The sequence below is a fragment of the Paramormyrops kingsleyae genome, chromosome 1 (assembly GCF_048594095.1).
Source record: "Paramormyrops kingsleyae isolate MSU_618 chromosome 1, PKINGS_0.4, whole genome shotgun sequence".
Lineage (NCBI taxonomy): Eukaryota > Metazoa > Chordata > Actinopteri > Osteoglossiformes > Mormyridae > Paramormyrops > Paramormyrops kingsleyae.
The window spans coordinates 16708639-16729679 of record NC_132797.1 but is presented as its reverse complement, the minus strand read 5'-3'; the positions used below and the strand labels follow the sequence as shown (position 1 = coordinate 16729679).

The following is a 21041-nucleotide window of genomic DNA, read 5'->3' as shown; positions in this document are numbered from 1 at the left end:
AGAGAATACACTGGACTTTTGGGACGTATGTATTCGGAGAGAGGAACTCACTACATCAGTGAAGACTCCTGGTCTCATGAGGCTGGTCATCTTAGCCACCTGATAGACATTGATGGTGTTCTCCATCTCTAGCTGGTTTGACAGAGTCGTCAAGGCACAGAAGGTCGCAGCAGTGACACCGCCATGCCTGTCCGGGAGAGCCAGTGTGTCAGCGAGCTCCTCTGATGAACACAGAGTGCCAGTGCTGGCAGCTTGTCATTCATTTACTGTCCCTTTTACCTCAGCACATTGTTGTCCTACATCTATGTTACTGCATATATTGAATGAATATTGTACATGATTGTTCTCACTATTCTGTTATTCGCTATAGGCAAGTACTTTACTGCACTTGAACAGATGACAATAAAACCACCAAATCCCCTGAATCCTAAAGTGGGGGTTAGGGTTAGGGTTAGGATTAGGGTTAGGGTTAGGATGACAACCTGGAATCCTGGATACTACCAGAGAAAGTCAGGTACAGTCCAAAGACCTGAGTCGACCAACAGGGAGGGACTCTGATGCTGTATGCTTCAGCAAGGAACTTTACTTCTAATCTAATCCAATATAAGGTTATCCATTTATACAGCTAAATTGTTTTAATTAATATGTGAGGCAACTTAACTTTAGCTGAATAAGAAATATTATCAGCTCGTAGCCCTCGGCCCCTAGTTAACACTGTTCCCTCATTTCCTCTCATTCTTGCTTCTTTTACTTGACACAAGGTCATGGCAAAACTCCCCAGGCAGCAACACCCGCAGCCTACTGGTTTCCAGACAGTGGAGGAGCTGAAGAGCCCCCCCCTCAAAGCTGGGAATAACGAGGTCGGCGCCGCCTAGAGATATTGCGACGGGAAAAAAAAAAATTTACTTGCTGCTGAAACCACAAGGCCGTCGAAAATGACTAAATGCAATTCTGCCTCTTGGAAATGTAAACATCAAATGAATGGGAAAAAATCATCAGCAGCAGCTTGTGTGAGTCTTTGGATTTTAGAACAACATGTTCTATTACTGAATGAATTAACTCCTCTGATTTATGTTCAGATGACTGGCACACTTTGAAGCAACATGTGATTATGAGAAAGACCTCGGTGTGTATGTTGATGCTTCCATGTCCCACTCTCGCCAGCATGGGGAAGCAATAAAAAAAGGCCAATAGGATGTTGGGTCACATCTCTCTTAAAAAGGACATTGCTGCCTTGGAAAGGGTGCAATGTAGGGCTACGAGAATGATTCCTGGTCTTAGAGGAATGTCTTATGAGGAGAGGTTAGCTGAGCTGAATCTGTTTAGCCTCGAGCAAAGGAGACTTAGGGGGGACATGATCCAGGTATATAAGATTCTAACAGGTCTGGATGCTGTTCAGCCAAATGGCTACACCAATATTAGTTTAAATACTAGAACTTGTGACCATAAGTGGAAATTAGCAGGAGAACATTTAAAAATGAATTTGAGGAAGCACTTCTTTACACAGCGTGTAGTTAGAGTATGGAATAGTCTTCCTGCTAGTGTAGCGGAAGCTAAAACCCTGGGTTCCTTTAAATCAGAGCTAGATAAGATTTTAACAACTCTGAGCTATTAGTTAAGTTCTCCCCAAAACGAGCTTGACGGGCCGGATGTCCTCCTCTCATTTGTAAATTTTTTATGTTCTTATGTGGCTCAGTTGGCTAAGACTCAGTGCCCAAGATCAAAAGGTTGCCAGTTCAAGCCCAGCCTCAGCATGTCTGTAGGTCCTTAACTCCCTGGGGGCTGCTACAGATGGCTGCCCCTTTGCAGCCAAGTTTGCTCTCACCTCTGGAGATCAAGGTGGGGGAGGCAAAAGGAGAACTTCCCCATGGGAATCAAAAAATTATAATCATCATTAATCTGGAAGAATGTGTCTTACTGGTCATGGACTACCACAGGGCCGTCTCGAGACCCACTCTCCTCTCTGATGATGTTGACCAACTCAAAGGTGTTACTGATGGGACTGTCCGGGTTGGGCCACCTCGGCGCACGGTACTGCCGCACCTCCAGCGCGTAGTCATCCTGCAGGGCACAGAACCCATTTTAAACAACGTTTAAAGGTTTTTGTTCCTACAAAAATGCTCCGTCCGGTCCTCAGTCCTAAACTGGGCTCATGTGAGTAGTTAGTAAGACTAATCCTACCTGTGTGGCTTCAAGGATGAAGTCCTGCACCACTAGCATCTCCTCATTAGATAGGCACAAATGATCCTCTCCTGTGAAGGTGACTGTGAACATCTCACAGCTGATTGGTTGCTCTTTGTTGGGCCAATAAAATGCCTCTTCTTCAGCCTGAGAAAATGAGAAAGTGTTTTCCATAAGTTCCCTTCAGCTGAGCTACAAACCATCTACCAATAACAGAACACAGCACACACAACACTTCCTGTGTTACAGTTCGGTATTATCATCAATTAAGATGAAGACTCCATATTATTAGTACATTATGGTAGTACTATTAGGATGAACATGGGTGTAAATTATGGGTGGTTGTAACTCCCTCCAATAATCAAACCCAGTCAATACAACCCCCAGGACCCCTTTAAATGGGTGGAAACCTGAATCCCCCCCCCCACATTGCTCAACCTAAAGGTACAGTATGCCCTTGAGGATGAATGCTTTAGATTCTCAGTAGTTTCATTCATTACGGTTTATTTAGAGCACATGGAGATTACAGCGCTGTTTGTGATGCCACTTCAGGCACGGAGTCGGACTGATCTTCAGCCCAGGAGCTCTATGCCCAAAGCCAGGCCATTTTGAATTCATTCAGGTGGATCTTTGATTAAAAAAAATGCCACAGTTCCATTCTTCTTATCCTGATAAGTGTATTGTTGACACTGAAGAAACAAATAAATAATAAATATTGAGCTGTTTAAGCAGTCAGCCCTGCCTGGTACCTTCATCATCTAGTGTTTGAGAAACTTCCATTGATTAGCAATAGCAAGCGATTAGCTGTAGCACCTCTGCAGCTGCGCACTGCGCCCAAGCGATCACACAGGTGAGTTTTAAACTCGTGCCGGTCAGAAATAAAATATTTGACAACAGATAAGTAGTCCACCAGAAATTCTCCAGAGTCTTGTGATTGGCCACTCCGGCCCTGGTGCACATCACCAGGAGCTGGGAGGGAACTGGTCAAGAGAAAAAACTCAGACTGTCTGGGGTTCCCCGAGTACCGGGTTGGGAACCACTGCATTACAGCAATAATTAATTACCATGCTCTGAGTGTCTGGCAGTGAAACAATGATCTGGGCATTGTGATCCCACACCATTCTCCAGAAGTCCTTGGTGGTGCTGGGCAGTGGGTTCTGGGTAAGGATGAACTCATTGCTCTGGTTGTAGCCCTGAAACATAAGCATTACACCTCAGTGCTGTGACGTGGTATAACCTCTAGCCACTCGGGGGTTTCTGGGAAAAGTTCCTCACCATAATGTAAGAGGCATTGATGTAGTCTGAAGTCTCTCCTGTCACTGGAGACAGATACACTCTGGACCTCTCCACTGCAACACAAATTTACGGCCGTCAAACTATTCTGTAGTTACGCTAGTATGTATAATCCAACTGTATTATTTAAAACATTATTTCAAACTTAAGGAAATATCATTAAAGAACAGCAATAAATAGGTCCTGTAAGTGAATAGGCTTTTGTAGAAAGAAATTAAATCAAAATCGATACATTTATTTCTGTATAGTGCCTTTTCACAAAATGACATTGTTTCAAATCGCGTTACGACATCCCAACCCAAAGTCCCCAGACAGTAAGCCAGAGGCAGCAGTGGATTGGAAAAACTCCCTAGTAGGAAAAACCCTTGGAAGGAAGCAGACTGAAACTGATTGATATGGATGTCTACACACATGTAGGTAAATGCTGTGTGATTAGAGGGTAACAGTGCTGATGCTCACCAGGTATGAGAGATACGTTTCTGTTCTTCTCTCTATTGCCATCCTTCAGAGCTACTGAGTAGTCGCATCCTTTAGCATCGAACTGCGTTACCAACTGCAAACACATGATATTTTACTCCAGTGTACAGATGCACACTAAACGCTGGACACACACAGTATGGTTGTTAACTGTTGTACTGCGAATCTACTGCAATCTACGCGATCTACCATCTTTCCATACACAAAGCCAGTTACGCTTTTCTGAGGTTTCTGTTCTACTGTTTTGAAAAATATCATAAATTAATTTCTAAAAAGTGATCAGAACCTATGTAAGACTCCCTGCACTGATTACGTGCTTGTGCATATATTTTTCCTCTTCTCCTGCTTATATTTTCAGTACTGATTAGCCTACAGACATGCATATAAGGTCTCCACAGATATTTAAGTTTTACTCAGAACTTTACCTTGAATTGCTTGTCCAGCTGAGACTTGCTGGATGGCCTTGGGCTCAGAAGGTCGCTGACGTAGCTGTGGATGTGGGTGGAGAACACCTCCGTCTCCTTGCTGAGAATGGCCTCTACCAGAGCATCATGGATGAACACGTACTGCTCCTGGAGGGAGGTAACCAAACAGCCTTAGGATCTTCTACTTTGTCTGAGTCATATTAAAAGTGTCCCACGCCGAAGGGTGAATTTTGGTCCTTATATATACACACTACTTGTTATTTAAACTCAGCAAAACAATAACAACTAGAGAATAGAGTTTTTGGACTTTTGCCTATATATTTTAAGATGATATGTATTTTATGCAGTTATGAACTGTCATTGCTGCTTCACACTGGGGACACTGTGATCTCATAAGGATCATTTCATTCCTGCAATTAGTTTCCTGTGCTTGTTATAGATTTTGGCTTATAGGTAATTGAACTCTGGCTTTACTCTCACCTCAGTCTGCACCAGGTAGTTCCTCTGTGTCCGTATGTGCTTGAGGAATCCCAGGACGTTGACGGTTCCACGCTCCTTGATCTGCTGTAACATGCTGTCCAGGACGATGTATGTGCCTGTTCTGCCCACACCGGCACTAATAAAACGAGAGAAAACAGAGCAGCGTCCCCCTTGTTTGTGTCGATGTGATCCCTTTCCAAATGACCAAGATGGCCTTCTTAGTCTTTACCGTGTAAATTCAAAATCTGCTGGCTCTCCCAGACGTGTCTCGAGGTAGAATCATCAATCGATTCTCATAAACAGCGACCATAGCAGCAAAACACCCAAATGACTTCGGAGGGAGAGGGGTGACCCCATCCTACCTGCAGTGAACCACCACGGGGCCCATATCAGCAGTTCTGGCCTGAGATGACTTCCGCACAAAGCTGAGCACGGGGAGTGTGTATTCCGGGACGCCCATGTCTGGCCACTGGGTGTAGTGGTACTGCACCACAGTCCGCTCGTGACCCCGCCCCTTTAGTGAACCCTGGGGCAACAGGAGAAATGGAATTAGAATCCACTTGACAGCTCAGGACAGATCGATGCTAGATCTTTTTAACAGCTCAAACATGAATAGGAAGAAACTGAAACATAAACTGAAATATTTTTCAAATAAATTGTAAATTGTATTTACAAGACATTTCCGACCCTTAAGGGGTCGGTGTGTGGCTCAGTGTGGTAGGGGGCTGTGCCCATGTCTGGGGGGTCGCTGGTTCAAATCTCAGGGGCGGTCGAGTGATTTCTCTGTCGGGCCCTCAATTGCCCCGGGGACTGCATGACCCCACTTTCTCAGTTGCATGTCGCTTTGAATAAAAACTCCTGCTAAACAAATAAAACATAAAAATATACATCTATGGTGACGCAGACCTTCTTGACATTGAGGTTCCTCAGAGTGAATGTCCGGAGGGTGCAGTAGGCCTGGACTCTGGTGCTCTTCAAGGTCACAAGAAAATAGCCGTATTCCTCCTGGCTCTCCAGCGGCCAGTACTGGTCACACTTCCTCTGTGGAACACAGAGTCCCATTGAATTACCTCGTCACCTTCCCATCACCCCCACGGCCTCCCTTACTTCGGAAACAATGACAAGATACCAACAGATCGGCCCGGGGCTAACAAGCTGCAAAGGCGCAACAGGGTGGTAGCGAGGGTAGCCTAGAGCTTATGGATTATAACGTAAAGATTAGCAGCACACATGAGTTGAACTGCTACAGTAACAACATTGGCATTAGAGTTTGTTCTACATGCATCACAGAAGTTGCTGTCATTGGTGTCTGTCAGCTTTCTCTTTTCTTTTAATACTACTGTGTATTAACTTTTGAGGCATCTATCTATGATGCTGCAATATAGCAATAATAATAATAATAATAATAATAATAATAATGATAAGCTAATAAACACTCACCCTTCCCTTCTCCACCAAGTTGGTGATCATGACAATCACACCCACGTTCTGCTCCCAGACCATCCTCCAGAAATCCTCCGTGCTGGACTTGAGGGGACCCTGGGCGGCGATGTAGGCCCTGGGCGTGTCGAAGCCCTGCGGGGTCAAGGGCGGCTCAGTACCCTCCCTCAATGTCACAAATTCCAGGTAAAAACCACCAACTATCGGCCGAAATCGGCCCGTGGCCAGGAGGAAGCTCAGAGGACAAAACATATTTTCTATTATCGTTATTATACATGGTGAAACTCCTTAGGGGCAAAAACAGACATAACTTGTGTTTTCAAAACTTGATCACAATCACAATGCAAGTATAAACACATACTTCCATGTAATAAAATCTTGTTATATGACTGCACAGTATAAACAGAGTGGCTGGCAACTTACGTCAACATAGTTAGCGTTAATGTAGTCTCCGCCTTTGCCGTCTTTGTCGGTGCTGGCTGAGAGTCTGACTCGACTGTGGTCATCTGAAGCAACAGCGGTGGGTGACATTAGGTATTACATAAGTTATGACAGTTATAGTGAGCAATAAGTAATATGAGGGTTGTAGTGAGCAATAAGTAATATGAGGGTTGTAGTGAGCAATAAGTAATATGAGGGTTGTAGTGAGCAATAAGTAATATGAGGGTTGTAGTGAGCAATAAGTAATATGAGGGTTGTAGTGAGCAATAAGTAAGTTCTATGGAACTCACAGGCTAAGATGTTTATGTATCGGTTCTTGTTCTTGTTGTCTGGATGAGTAGAGTGGTCCGATGTGATTCCCAGATCAACGGTGCATGACTGGATCTCCTGCAAAGATAGGATCAGTCAGTCGGCGGACCCATTAGGCTCCGGCAAAGTTTGGCCCCCGCATGGCAACGTGATCCCAGGGTCGTGCGAGAACAGAGCAGGCGAGGAGGCACGAGACAGACATGCACATGCGACTGACTAAAGCTATAATGGAATGGTGATTAAAAAAAAAAGTAAGGGTGCCTTACCTGGTAAGACTCTTTCAATATCTAATGAGAGTGAGAATGCAGAGAGCACAGCAATGAACTCCAGGATGGCCACCGAACAAAATGGCACACGGCATCTTCATGAGGAATATTAGTGCAGAAATCAAGGCAGTCATCCATGCGCTAAATGGACCTTAGCAACGCAGCGCGTGGGCTCATGCATCCGCGCGCCACCGAGCGGGATAGCCGACGGCTACCCAGCATGCCTTTGCCTGCACTGATGCCATGCTAGCCGACATTATGGGGACCACAAGCAAGAGAGCCATCCGGAATCAGCGTGAACGGCTGCACCACCCACGCGCACATTTATAACTTAGCTTTCCAATTCAAAAATCAATCACAGAACCCAATGCAGCTCATGACCCAACTACAATCTGAGCCATTTTAAAAGGAAAATGGATTGTTCTTGGTACTGAAATAAAAATGAGCTGCTTTTAAAATATGTATAGCAATCCCAGTGTGCTAGGTACTAACGTGTCAGTAGAGGGTGAGAAATGAAACCTTGGTACCAATTTACAGTCAAAAACCAGTACCACTGCCATCTTGGTACCACGAGGACAGTGGGGGATCGGTGCAGGCCACTGGCAATTCAATCCTCACCTCAAACTCTTGGGAGAAACCGATTGTGTTGTAGAGATCTGCTGCATGTTTGACAAACTGCTTCAAAGACAGAGGTTCATGATCATCTAAAAAGAGGGAGAGATCAAGAGGTGGAATGAGATTTCAAGGTTAATGACGAGCTTAGAGAAACCTGTGCACGTCCGAACATTGTACTTTCCTGATTATTCTGATTTATGCAGCATGTTTATAAGCAGAAGCCAGGGGCATGTGTGTGGTACCTGCGGCTGTCAGCAGGGGCGTGCGTGTGGTACCTGCGGCTGTCAGCAGGGGCGTGTGTGTGGTACCTGCGGCTGTCAGCAGGGGCGTGTGTGTGGTACCTGCGGCTGTCAGCAGAGGCGTGTGTGTGGTACCTGCGGCTGTCAGCAGGGGCGTGCGTGTGGTACCTGCGGCTGTCAGCAGGGGCGTTGGCGGGGTGGAGATAACCCGGGGGGACATATTGTCCTCAATATAGAAGTGAGCCGTCTGGAAGCACTTCCTGTAAAACAAAGGTCACTTTTGAGGAAGGTCACTTCCAAGGTTCTATTCTGAATCGTCTCCAATAGCACTGGATCCTCTGTCTTTCACATCAAACACCAGACTCTAGTGTCAAGGGAGCGGAAGACAACATTATACGTGGAGAAAACCCAGAAGTGCCGTGTTTTCATCTGATCACAAACACCACAATGAAGCTACAGTTATGTCTTACAGACATTAAAATTGCAAATATTTACTACCTTATTAACACATGTGCATTTAAAAAATCTCTAGGTGATGCTCAAGGTTGTTAATCATCAAATTGATTACTAAGCAGGAAAGCCTGAGGAAAACACAGAAAACATGAACAAAGTTTCCAAGACTCTGGTGATGTAAATAGCTGTGAATTCCAAGTTCTCTGAAGTTCTCCCATTTATATAACTGATAAAATCATCTTGTCCTCCAGAGTGATGGACAATTCACAAGAGGTCCAGCGACCCAACATTCCTCTCCTGTAATCCTGCCCTGGCCAACAACATATAAATATTCCAAAAATACATATGTGCTTTTCAGAGAAGTCATGCTCTGTTCTTTTCCAGAGGCCCAGAAATTTAGCATCGCTGAAGTCCAGCTTGCTATGGCCTGGCTGAGGGATGATGTTGGCACACACCCCATGCTGGGATTACCTCCAGTAGATGAGGATTGTCAGTAGCACCATCAGACAGAGGATGGTGAGCGAGGACACCACAGCCAGGGGAACCACGGTCCGCTTGTCCTTCTCCCCCCGTCCCAACAGGCTCACCTGGGACTCACGGCTGCTGTTGATGGCTTCTGTGGGCGATGAGGGGTCGGTATGAACACAACCGCACGTCACTTTCTCGCTCCTCCAAAAACTCTGACAAAAGTACCACCTCGACATAAAAATAACACGTCCAGAGAAATACCTCCTTCAGAAATTGTGCGGGAGAACCAAGAGTGTCCCCCAAGGATTTTTTAGTCAACATTAAAACAAAACAGGCCCTCTAACCCACAAATAACAGCCCAATACTACCATAACCACACAGTGGTGCACCTCACCACTCAAGGAGCACTCGACAAAGGGGGGAGAGGCTTCCTGACCCATTCAGACACATTCTCCCTGTTCTGACCCATTCAGACACATTCTCCCTGTTCTGACCCATTCAGACACATTGTCCATGTTCTGACCCATTCAGACACATTCTCCCTGTTCTGACCTATTCAGACACATTGTCCATGTTCTGACCCATTCAGACACATTCTCCCTGTTCTGACCTATTCAGACACATTCTCCATGTTCTGACCCATTCAGACACATTCTCCCTGTTCTGACCTATTCAGACACATTCTCCATGTTCTGACCCATTCAGACACATTCTCCCTGTTCTGACCTATTCAGACACATTCTCCATGTTCTGACCCATTCAGACATATTCTTAAAGTTCTACCAGCCAACAGCAGAAGAACTCTGCTGCTACCTAGTGTTTGGTTAATGCTATTAATGACTAACGTGCTTGGTCACTGGCATGTAATAGTAAGCATCCATCCATCCATTCATCCATTTTCTGTTAAGCGTAAACAATAACAAATATTTTCAAAGAGCAGTTAAAAAATTAAGAAAAATAATTATGTTACTGTGGACCTCCATGCTTTTACATTAATGCTGATAGAAGATAAATCACCCCCCCCCACAACACACACACATCCTATAAGTGTCACATACTCATTAGGGTTCAAAAATAAGGCCATGCATTAATGGAATGGACCATTACGAAACTCTCCCTTTCTGTTAACTGGCATTTCATTATGGAGGGTGTAAGATTTAAACGCTAAGCATACTCTGAAGGCCCACTCACCTCATTGCTGCTTTGCCGATTGTAAGTTCCTGATCATTGATAATTATGGCTGATGGCATGTTTTAAGCAGACTAGTGATCACATGGCTACGCTCCATTATGTTACCCATCATGCATCAGTCATGGCAGGGATTTAAATGGGTTAGATCTCTTTTTAAAAGCAATGGCAGTCAAATGACACTGTATGTCTGACACAGTATAGATTCTAGGGAATGACTACAACAGAGCATGTTTCATGGGGTATCCATGCACATACATGCAGACAATGAAATAACAAGCAAACAGCCCACAAAAGACAGCTTTGCAATTCATGCAATGATTGATTGCAGTTTTCCCTCTTGGATTTATATGTATGATCCTCTACACACAGTTAGGTCTCCTACAGAGTGAAAAGGTCGTGGTGATCACTTTGCACACCTGATGTGAGTTAGATGACATTCTACTGAAGGCCCCCTAAACCTTACCTTACTCATTTGTTACTGGAATTTACGAAAGTCCCCCTGTATTACGTTTCTGTGGAACGAGAGAGTTTAGCGAGCCATTCCATTACCCAGTGATTCCAGACATCCCCATTCCAGCGGTGGACTTGTCACCTCCGTTTCCAGCTTTCAGAGCACCGACTTGTACTTGCCTCAGTCTGCCAGTCACGGCGCCCTCTACTGGAAAGCCGGGACACTCCGGGACAGTGGGCATTACCTGGATCTGGAGTGTCCTCCACTTCCCTTGCAGGAATACTGGAGTCTGATGACGTTTCATTGTCGTGGGAGCTTCTGGGAACGCTCTGACCAGAGCCGCTCTCTTCGCCCAGTGGCCAGGTGCTGGAACTGGGACCCATACTGACATCCATGAGGGTACTGCTCCCATTCCTGTGCCCAGTGGCACCGTCACTGTACGGCGTTACCACACTGGCCATGGAAGAGGTGATAAGCACAAGGAGACTTGGGTGGGCACTCTGGCCCATTTCCCACTCATGAGCTGCACTCCCTGAAGCACTTCCATCTATCTGTCCCTCCTGAGAGAGCAGGCGGGTGGAGGGAAGCGTAGAAGGGCGGACATCGCTGGCATCAAGGGAGACCGTGGGGGACAGGGCGGGAAAAGCTAATTCGCTGCTCTGAGCACTAGCTGTAGCGGCTGTAACAAAAATGTGCATATAACTGTAGGGGTCAACTGAGGAGTGACCTAGGGGAACAAGAGATGGATCTACTTTATCACTGGCATGCAGGGATGGAACAAATTCTGAAGGCAAGATGCTATCAGAGTCGCCGCCACCAGAGGGCGCACCCAACATTGAAGAACCCGGGAAGATGGAGACGGAGGATCTGGAAGCGTCCGGAATATCGACACTGAATGAGTGACGAGTGGGAGGCGCGGAAACGGTAGAGGGAAGCAGGGAGAAGCTGCTGCTCCTGTAATGGCTGATTAAAGAATAGCCAGGATCCCCATCTACCACTGAGGCGTCCATGGAGCAGCTAGTACTACTACAGCGCACGCTAAGAGAATCAGCGAGATCAGCAGGCCCAACACTCTCACTAAACCCGGCAGCCGACGGCTGGAGTGATTCATCATAACGAGAGAGAGCAGCAGTCTGTGAGGCGGCGACAGAGCTGAGATATCCGGATGGATGAGGGCCATCCCAGTTAGAATCGGCCAACGCGAGCTGCACAGCGGCAGACGAACCAGGTAAAGTTTGAAGGTGAAGAGTATGACTAGGCATAAGTAACAGATCACCCGTGACCACAGGCACTAAATCAGACAGTGCATCATCATCAGCACCACTGGCAATGTCGGCTGTCTCCCAGGTGGACGTACCAGCAGAGGGCCATGGGAGAGAGGATAGAGACTCGAGGGAGGGACCACCACCATCAGCAGACAGCAACACAGCTGAAGCATGCACAACAGCAGACAGGCTCTCATCAACAGAGGGCAGGCTGGAGAGGGTCTCAAACAACATCCCTCTTGACAAAGTAACAGCATGCAAGCAGGTGACTGACTCGAGGTAAGACAGGGTGTTAGATACAGGGAGGGGCGCGAGGGTAGCCTCACCAGTGGACCCTGGCTGCGTGGTCTGCGAGAAAAGGTCACTGAAGGCTGGGGTGGAGACGTACTGGGTGTCCTGGCCTTTGGGCCACAGTGGCGTCTCAGTGAGGGAGGGGACAGAGGTTATAATGAATGGGGATTCAGGGGCAGGGCTGGCCTCAGATACCCAGGAGTCCTCGATAGTGGCCGTGGGGGTGGGGCTTGCCACGCCTCCCGCAGAGCCCTCTGAGTGCTCCATGGGAGGGGCGCCCAGAACGACGCCCTCGTGACTAAGGGGTGGCACTAGTGTCGTCACAGCTTCTGTCCTGTGAATGCTGGGGTCATCTTCGCCCCTGCTGGCAGGTTGCTGGTCCCGCGCTGGTATCCCAGAACCCAACGTGCTCGTCTGGGGAGTGGGCGGCCCCGTAAACTCCCTCGCTACGTTCTGCTGAATGGACCATGGCTGAGAGCTCTCCTCCGTGGTCGTCTTTGGGCTCGAGGAGCTCGTGGTTCTGAAGCTCGGATGCCGGATACCTTGCTGGTCCCAGGGGGTGGTGGCCGGAACCGAGCTCAGAGAGGTCCATTCAAATGTGCTTCCTGAGCTTTCTTCTGGCGCACTGGATGGGTTTGGCTATTAACCCACCAGAGAGACAAAAAGACTTATTTGCCAAAGGTGTAGACTGAGCTCACATTCTAAAAATGTAACTAATTATATAAAGCTCTGGAAAAACATTAAAGAGACCACTCTATATTTTTTTAAAATCTGCATTTTTAAATCTTGGTTTGATCCTGGTTCTGCCAGCAGGCTGCTTCCAGGCTCAAAGTTGTACACAAGAACAAGGTGAAGCAGGAGAAACTGGTAATAACCAAAAACCAGCCAGGCAGAGGGCAGAAGCAATGTTCTAATGTCAGAGATGACTGTCAACTTCTCCAACAGTGCTTCATAAATCGGAGCATGACCCCGAGTGACCTTCAAAAAGAATGGGAAACCATTGAATACAGGTGTGAAGTGCACTGCTAGGACAGTTAGGACTCCTAGATGCCCCTAAAGACCCATAAAGCAAGGAAGAAGCCCTTCATCAATGAGAAGCAGGGAAGAGCCAGGCTGGAGTTTGCAAAAAATGTGTATTTTACACAGATGCATTACCATAAAGCGAGAAATAAGTGAAACTAAAAATGGTCTCGATTTTTTCCAGAGCTATATAATTTTTTTTTAGTTGCCATATAAAAATCTTTACAAAACAAATGGAAAATTATATCAGCTATGTCTATGCAGACCATATTTTACATACTTTACATAATATCCAACAAAAAAAGCAAAATTCAGATAAATACCTTGCTGTCATCCTCTGATTCGGTCGAATCTGAGAAGGGGACTGGATCTGATTCTGGAAGCAAACAGATGCATCAGTCAGGATGAGCACAATGCCTGTTTGTTTAGTAATGTGCATAAGAATAGATATTCTCACTGGCGCTAGAGAGGCTGCTACCAAGAATCAGCTGGAAGACACACATCACATGTTGTTCACTGTTGTTGTGAGAAAAGTCTTTGTTTCCACTAAAGAAAAACCAGTCTCCTACAGATCAAACATTTGACATTATCTGTATATGAGGAGCCACACATGGACTCAGGGGTATGACAAAAAAAAAACACAAAAATCAATCAAGAAATAATTAAAAGCTGTTTTTGTCTACGAAGTAGATTAATGCTGCCTGTCCTGAGGCTTTGAATACCTTCTAAAAATAAAACACACCAATTCTCACAAACAATCTCAGCCAGGCTGGTCTTAGACACAGACATTCAGAAGGAAATCGTCCTTCAATAAAGCCTGACACATACAAAGTGAGCATTCATTGGTCGTGGAATTATTTACATGAATATAAAAAGGAATCCATTCATTTAACATGATCTCAGTTTCGATTGAACTTAATCGCAGCAAATGTGTTTGTGACAATGGCATACAGATTGAACAGCATTGATGACGAAAACTTTGCATATATTTCATCACTGGATTAGAACATGAGCTCAAAAGTAGGAGCAGTAGATCACAACAGATGCGGGTCTTTCTCAGTTATAAACATCCTTCAGATCACCAAAGGCTGATTATAAACACCCAGAGCAGCACACCAGAAGCTCCCGCATGCACCAGCTCACCCAAAGCAGTACAGGGGAGAGGGGCGTGGCTCTTACCTGCTGGGCGGGGCTAAGTTACACTGCAATGGTGTTAAGATTCCTGGGGAACTCCATTACGATGGACAGAGTGGACGTTTTTGGGAAAGGGGTTTTTAAAAGTGAGAGAGGGGTGGATGTGAATTTATTGCATGTCCATCATGAATCTCAACCGCAGCTCATCTTGTCAAGAGTAACACAATATTACGAGTTAGCAATGTCTCCAAGTCACGGGGCAACAAAAATTGATCTCCTTCAACAGCAATGGCAGAACCATTTTCACCCATTTGGGTAAAAAGCCAATATACACATAGTGAGTTCAAAAACAGGCATCTTTTGTAAAAGCATGGAGTGAGCTTTACAGTATGGTATGAATTATTCCTGAATTTCAAATAAAAATAAATATTCAAACAGCAGGATGTAAAGATGACGTAGCATTGAAGTAGGGTAACACAGGGCAGGGTGCACATACATGGATGTGCGAGATCCGAGAGAGAAAATTCCCTCTTTGTAGGGGATCATCACACATGGAAACCCTGCAAAATGGAACACTGCAGAAACATCCTCAAAAACCAGCTGCAGACCTGATCTAAGGACTCCCTTTGTCTGACAACATGAGTCTGATCCTGAGCCAAAGATGAACCAGAACCAGTTACAACTGACCACATAGTGGACTGGGTCGGTGCTACAGCGTTGGATTTTAAAACACGACTTTGACACTCAGATTCTGATTTGCACAACAGATCGGCCACCTATACATGTGTGAAAAGTGTCAGCAGGCAGGGTTTGCTTACCGGGGTCATCCAAGGGCATGTCCACGATCATCTGGTCACTGACGCGGCCGCGCAGCCCGTTGATGCACACGGCGACCACCTGTACCACGTAGCTGGTATCGGCCAGCAGATCCTGGATTATGGCCCCCTGGCGCGCAATAAGTTCAAGCTTATTGTCATATGTACTTTGGACAATGGGAGGCGCACTCGAGCATCCCCGGACTGTGAGTCAGCAGTATATTAAGTAGCAGCATCGAATAGTACGGACAAAGGACCAATAAGTAGTGCACAAGATAATCAACACAATGCAACAAATTACTCTGAGTATTAAAATAACACAAATAATATTGCATCACCAAAATAAACAGCAATGATTGGTGCCGATGGGTAGAGTGCGCTATTGAGCAGTAACTTGATCACATGACTGTAATTCAGGGATCTTAGTGTCAGTCAGGGAATCTACGGGGCCTTTACTGGAGGGAGAGCATCATTTGTGTTTGCAATCATCCAATAAAAACCACGTCAAACACCATACCGAATATTTCTTAAACGGCGCCGTGAGATTACCACATCCTGGTCCCCATCGGTGAGGTACTCCAGTTTGGGCGGGTCCCCTCCCTCTAGGCTCTGGTAGGTGACAGAGTACCTCTCGATGTTGATGTCGTACACGGCGCGGGGGCGCTCCCACGTCACCAGCATGCTGGTGTAGTTATACGGGTCGGCCTGCACGTTCTGGGGCTCCGAGCTGCAAGCTGCGGAGCGTCACGAATGACAGGCGTGGGCAAACGTGATCACGGGGCGGCATGTTTGCTCATAAACCGATACATACTGTAAGAAAGTATCAATCACAGAATTTTATGAATAATTCTTTTCATATTTTTAGACAGTGAATGACGTGTTTTGTTACTAATTACAGATTTAAAAACTAGCTCAGAAGTTTTCTTTCAACACCACAGGGCAGCGGCAAACTTTAGAGAAACAAATCAGATGAGTAACCAGTGGTAACCAGTGGCACCCAGTGAAAAACCAGCAGCAGTAAAGACAGGCAGAGTTACCCGTCTCCTCAGTACCATATTGGTCGACATCCGCTATACGCTGCCACGTCTTGTACGGCTATGATGGTTATAGCATTATTTACTATCAAACCACTTTGGATTAGTACAAAGCATTTACATTTCAAAAGACGACCATAACACCAGTAATGAACAAGAGCAGGGTTACCTAGCAACATGCCACCCGTACAATGCAGTGCAGTACAGATAAAGATACAATTTCAGGAGAAATCTAAACACAGTTAAGGAATATTAAATGCGAGTCTGCGGGGTGAATTCTTCCTGCTATGTGATGCAGCTTTTGCTCATCTCCCTGTCCCTGTCCTCCTGGGGTCTGTTTGCGCTTTTTTATATTATAGTCTCTCCGGAGAGGCACAAGGATGCCTGTCGGCTCTTTCAGGCACAGGCCAAGCGAAAAGCCAGGAAATTCCCTCAAAGCCGTTAATCCTGCTGGCCTGCGGCTCGTCACAGCACCAACACCCGCATAACACCAGGACTTACGGGGCTTCAAAAACCTGGAGGCTCAGCCGTACGTGGAGACTGGAAAGATCCTACGTTTGACTAAAAACAGGTCCATCCGCAGCAGATTTCAGACAAGGGCTTTAAACAAAGCCATCTGAAGGGGCATGCCCATAATCATGCAGTGATTTCCTTTGTGACATTTCCTAAAATGTCTCCAAGCCAAAGCTGGAATAACCCTCAATGAAGCAGCTTGGCTGCCATCCAGCCTCAGCACAGGGGTCAGACGCTAAGGTCCTGGGTGGCCATAGACCGCGCCGGTCTGCATTACAAAGGCAGCACAGGGGTCAGACGCTTAGGTCCTGGGTGGCCATAGACCGCGCCGGTCTGCATTACAGCCACAGCACGGGGGTCAGACGATAAGGTCCTCGGTGCCCATAGACCGCGCCGGTCTGCATTACAGCTGCAGCCTTCGTTTCTCAGCCTCAAACAAAACCCTGAATGCGCTGCAGCCATCCAATTCCATTAAACCCAGTATCCGTTCCGCAAGCTGCTTCATTTTCCAGTCAAGTTAAAATTAATTTCTATGCCTCATTACAGTTATGGCTAAAACAATCGACATTCTAAAATGTTTTCACCCTTTAAAATGAATTTTTATTCAACTTAATTAGAATCACTTAATTGCTCTTAGCCCTTGAACAACTTTCTATTGACTAATAATTTTGTAGAGGGATTTAATTTACCAAACTGAAAATAAAGGGGACTAATATTATTAACTTTTAATTAGTTTAATACATCAACTAGACTGGAAAACAGCATTGTCTGTTCCAAAACAGGTCATAATAATAACTTAGAACATTTTAATGAACTGTGTGCTTATTGGACAGCGAAATTGGGCCTGAGGTTTGGAGTAAGCGAGCCAGAAGAGGGCTGGTATTGTACATACTCGCCATTTCCACCGCTTCTGTGCCGGTGTAGGAGCCATACACCTGGCCCATGAACTGGATCTGCTGCTGGCGGAAGTTGTTCTGCAGGTAGTCCATCAGCATGACGTAACCAGCCTGCTGCATGGTCATCACCTCGCAAAAAACCTCCAGCTGCAAGACAAACGCTCAGCATCACTCCGGGTTTCCATATGACCGATCTGTAAATGCTCATCTGTGGCCTTCCATGTTCTACACTGGGCTACGACAGCACGCGGAACGATCCGGAGAGACCGGATTTATTGGGCATGCTGGGAAATGCAGGGAAAAGGGTCAGAATGGGAGTCTAAGTTAAATCGGTCTCTTTCTCTCCACACGAGAGCAGCCCCAGCAGCCTTCGTCAGACTCCATTGACGTGAGAGCTTTGCAGTGTAAACCAGTGACCCAGTTTATGCAGCCTGGCCCTGCTGGAACCCATCCTGGCACCTGGATCATTTCACTGCTTCATCCTGTGTCTGTCAGCAGGCAGGAACCAAGCAAGCTGGATTGACTACATGACAGTGTTACGGCAAAGCGATCCCAGGCCATTATGAGTATCAGGCATGTCAGGCTAAGAAAGCCAGAGGTGTCTCTGCTCTGTAACCATGACGTTTCTCTGTGAGCGAATGGCGACATTGGGAGTTTTAAGGTGAGACCTATTCCTAGACTCATTGCCCCAAGTTGATCTAATTTTGGTCTGCTGGCTTAGGCTGCTATCAGTGCCTCTGCCACGATGACCTCACTGAGCGGCCAAACAGGAGGAGATGGAACTATATCCATGTCCCCCACCATCCCAGCGGTGACCCTTCACTCTACCCACAGATTCCCGTGTTGTGTAATCCTCGTGATGTGACTCATACCCACTCTACCTGGCTGACTGGGGGACGTGAGAAATCAAAGATAATTATTTGTTCGACCAATGCTAATAACTGGTTGGTGGGCAGGTAGTCCTACATACAGCAGCAGAATCTGTCTGTGAAGACCGCCTTCATATAAAGGGCAGTTTCAGACCAACGGCACTGGAAGCGCTGGTGAGCGGCATCGCACGCCAGAGGTCACGACGAGGGAACATCGCAGACAGAGCCAAGCAAACCTCACACAAGCGTGCACATGTTTTTGTCTGCGAGTGATTTGGAAGTAGGAGACCAAACGGAAGCAGAACAACCCCCCTTTAGAAACGGCTCCCCTCCCCCTCACCTGGCTTTCAGAGATGGTCACGGTGTCTCTGAACACGATCCACTCCACAGTCTCCGAGCAGGGGGGCGTGGTCAGAGAGCCATTGTAGGTGAAGTATTTCTCGGTCTGGTTTGGCAGCAGACCCAGCATGTGGAACGGCCTCAGGGTGCTGCTTTTACCTGGAATAGCACAGAACCACAAAATCCAGACTCACTTGAGATCCCTTATGAAGCACCGTTAGGACAGATCCCATCTCTAGTAGAAGCTTTTAAAGACACACGGAGATCCAGGATCAAGCACTTAGATGCTATTATGGTGATGAATTAATTAGATTGCTTGGCTGAGTGTTTTCATCCTTTCAAAAATGCTTTCAAAAACCGGCCAACGTAATGCAACATGAGGCCATTCAGCGACGTACCGTATCGGCTCACAGAGCTCACCCCCTCAACCACCGCCTCATAGTTCTCGTTATCCGTCAGGCTGGTCTGCAGAAGACAGGCAGATCATTTTACTGTGTTGTCACCCCCAACCCACCCAAAATGTGTGCAGCACCTTCACAGAAATGTGTCACCAGCACAAGACAAATGCTGTGCAATTATTTAAAATTATTAAGAAATGTAGACCCCTTGACATGCGTAAATCACAGCTCTTTCTTACTGTAAACCTGTTTTTTTTCTGAAATTAATACATGATGTAATGTTTTCCCTCAGGTTCTGCAGATTAATCTGTGTCCTTTTCACCAGGTAACCAGCTACTTCCACAAGCCCTGGATTCCGTGGAGCAGCTGGAACAGAACACGCCTCCAGCTGTCTCCACTCGCTTCATTTTCACACATCTTCTCCATTCACCTGCCTTCTCCTCTCCTCTCCTCTGGAGCATCCAGGGCCGATATGACCACGCCTCAGGCAGCGGATTCTGCCCTGTCCCTGCTTTCCCACCCCAGCTGAGACGTCCGAATAAATGACTGCGCATGTCTGATAACCGCCCAGCATGCTTTGCCACATATGAGAGTCTGGGCCCTCTGTGCCTTTCCAGATCCTGCAGAGAGCCCATCTGAGATAATATTCTGACTGGCACTGAGAAACATTATGAAGAGCTGGAACCTCCATCCATGGGAACCCCCCATCTCTCACACACACACACACACACACACACATGCGAACTCCCCTTCCATTGCTGCAAGTCTCTCAAAGCGTGTTTATTAATGTAAGTACTTGACAGTTCTCACATACCTGCGTGATGTCACCTTGCATTGCTGAAGTACAGTTAAAAAAATTAGGAACATAAGTCCAGAAGATGGTAAAAAAAATCACCAGATGTTGTTCTTGCCCAGCCACAAATAACAAGCAAATTGAGAAACTCCCAAACACTCACTGGCTTCAACATCGACCATGAATCCACGCAGAAGAAATCCCAATGAGCTTCCAAGCATGGGAGCTCTGGGCAAGATTCACAGCGTCTCAGGATTCTTCTGTTCTTGACAGGAGCATTGTTGCACCTTGCCTCCCAAGAATGAATGTGGAACCCAATGAATCATGGGATTGTTCAGCTTGACAAGGATGCGACCAATGTATCTTTGATATTTGGGGATGGGCAAGAACGACATCTAAGTATTTTTACTGTCCACCGTACTTCTGTTTTTGAATATTGGAACTGTACTTTAGCAATGGAAGATGACATCAAACGGGTACACAAGAATGATCAAGTACAAACATCAACAAACACCCTCGATAAACAATCGGGCTCCACCGGAAGCGTTGTTGACGCAGGTGTGCATTGTGTAGCTGCACCATCAACACACACACACACCTGTTTCATTCACTCACTAAACTTCACCTCAGAGGAAAAAAGACCCACCTCAAACAGGACAGACAGGGCAGTGATCCTTCCGCCATCATTCAGGGCATCATCTAAGGACTTGAACTTGTGCGCTTCGTAGCAGTAGATCTGCATCTGTAGGATAGCCAGGCAGACCAGATGGGCAAATACTGCTAACACCACTGAGTGCTCACGAAAAACACAACCGTCCGCTCCTGAGATTCACTGTCAGTTTTTCTTCTGGAATTTTTCTCTAACAAATTGCATCGGCCTGTGTCATCACACACTGCTTTGTGATGGTCTGTGCCACAAGGACATGAAGATTATTGTATCTTGGA

General features: G+C 46.4%; 1 protein-coding gene across 5 annotated transcripts in view; it reads right to left on the bottom strand.

The window, feature by feature from the left end:
* The window catches only part of ptprz1a (protein tyrosine phosphatase receptor type Z1a), a 44481-nt gene that overhangs the window by 929 nt on the left and 22511 nt on the right, over positions 1–21041 (bottom strand). Inside the window, exons 5-29 of one of the 5 annotated variants that reach the window (XM_023826792.2) lie at positions 20743–20838; positions 19304–19370; positions 18907–19064; positions 17694–17844; positions 15804–15988; positions 15258–15384; positions 13629–13681; positions 10974–12924; positions 9091–9235; positions 8335–8426; positions 7931–8016; positions 7313–7333; positions 7028–7124; positions 6720–6802; positions 6297–6431; positions 5763–5897; positions 5219–5382; positions 4857–4992; positions 4377–4523; positions 3934–4027; positions 3457–3530; positions 3246–3374; positions 2182–2328; positions 1919–2061; positions 52–187 (exon numbers count right to left, since the gene is read on the bottom strand). In XM_023826792.2, coding sequence (XP_023682560.2) covers positions 52–187; positions 1919–2061; positions 2182–2328; positions 3246–3374; positions 3457–3530; positions 3934–4027; positions 4377–4523; positions 4857–4992; positions 5219–5382; positions 5763–5897; positions 6297–6431; positions 6720–6802; positions 7028–7124; positions 7313–7333; positions 7931–8016; positions 8335–8426; positions 9091–9235; positions 10974–12924; positions 13629–13681; positions 15258–15384; positions 15804–15988; positions 17694–17844; positions 18907–19064; positions 19304–19370; positions 20743–20838 — 4752 coding nt within the window. The remainder of the gene's footprint in view (positions 1–51; positions 188–1918; positions 2062–2181; positions 2329–3245; positions 3375–3456; positions 3531–3933; positions 4028–4376; positions 4524–4856; positions 4993–5218; positions 5383–5762; positions 5898–6296; positions 6432–6719; positions 6803–7027; positions 7125–7312; positions 7334–7930; positions 8017–8334; positions 8427–9090; positions 9236–10973; positions 12925–13628; positions 13682–15257; positions 15385–15803; positions 15989–17693; positions 17845–18906; positions 19065–19303; positions 19371–20742; positions 20839–21041) is intronic. The other 4 variants (XM_023826808.2, XM_023826817.2, XM_023826801.2 and 1 more) reach the window with 4 other exon arrangements.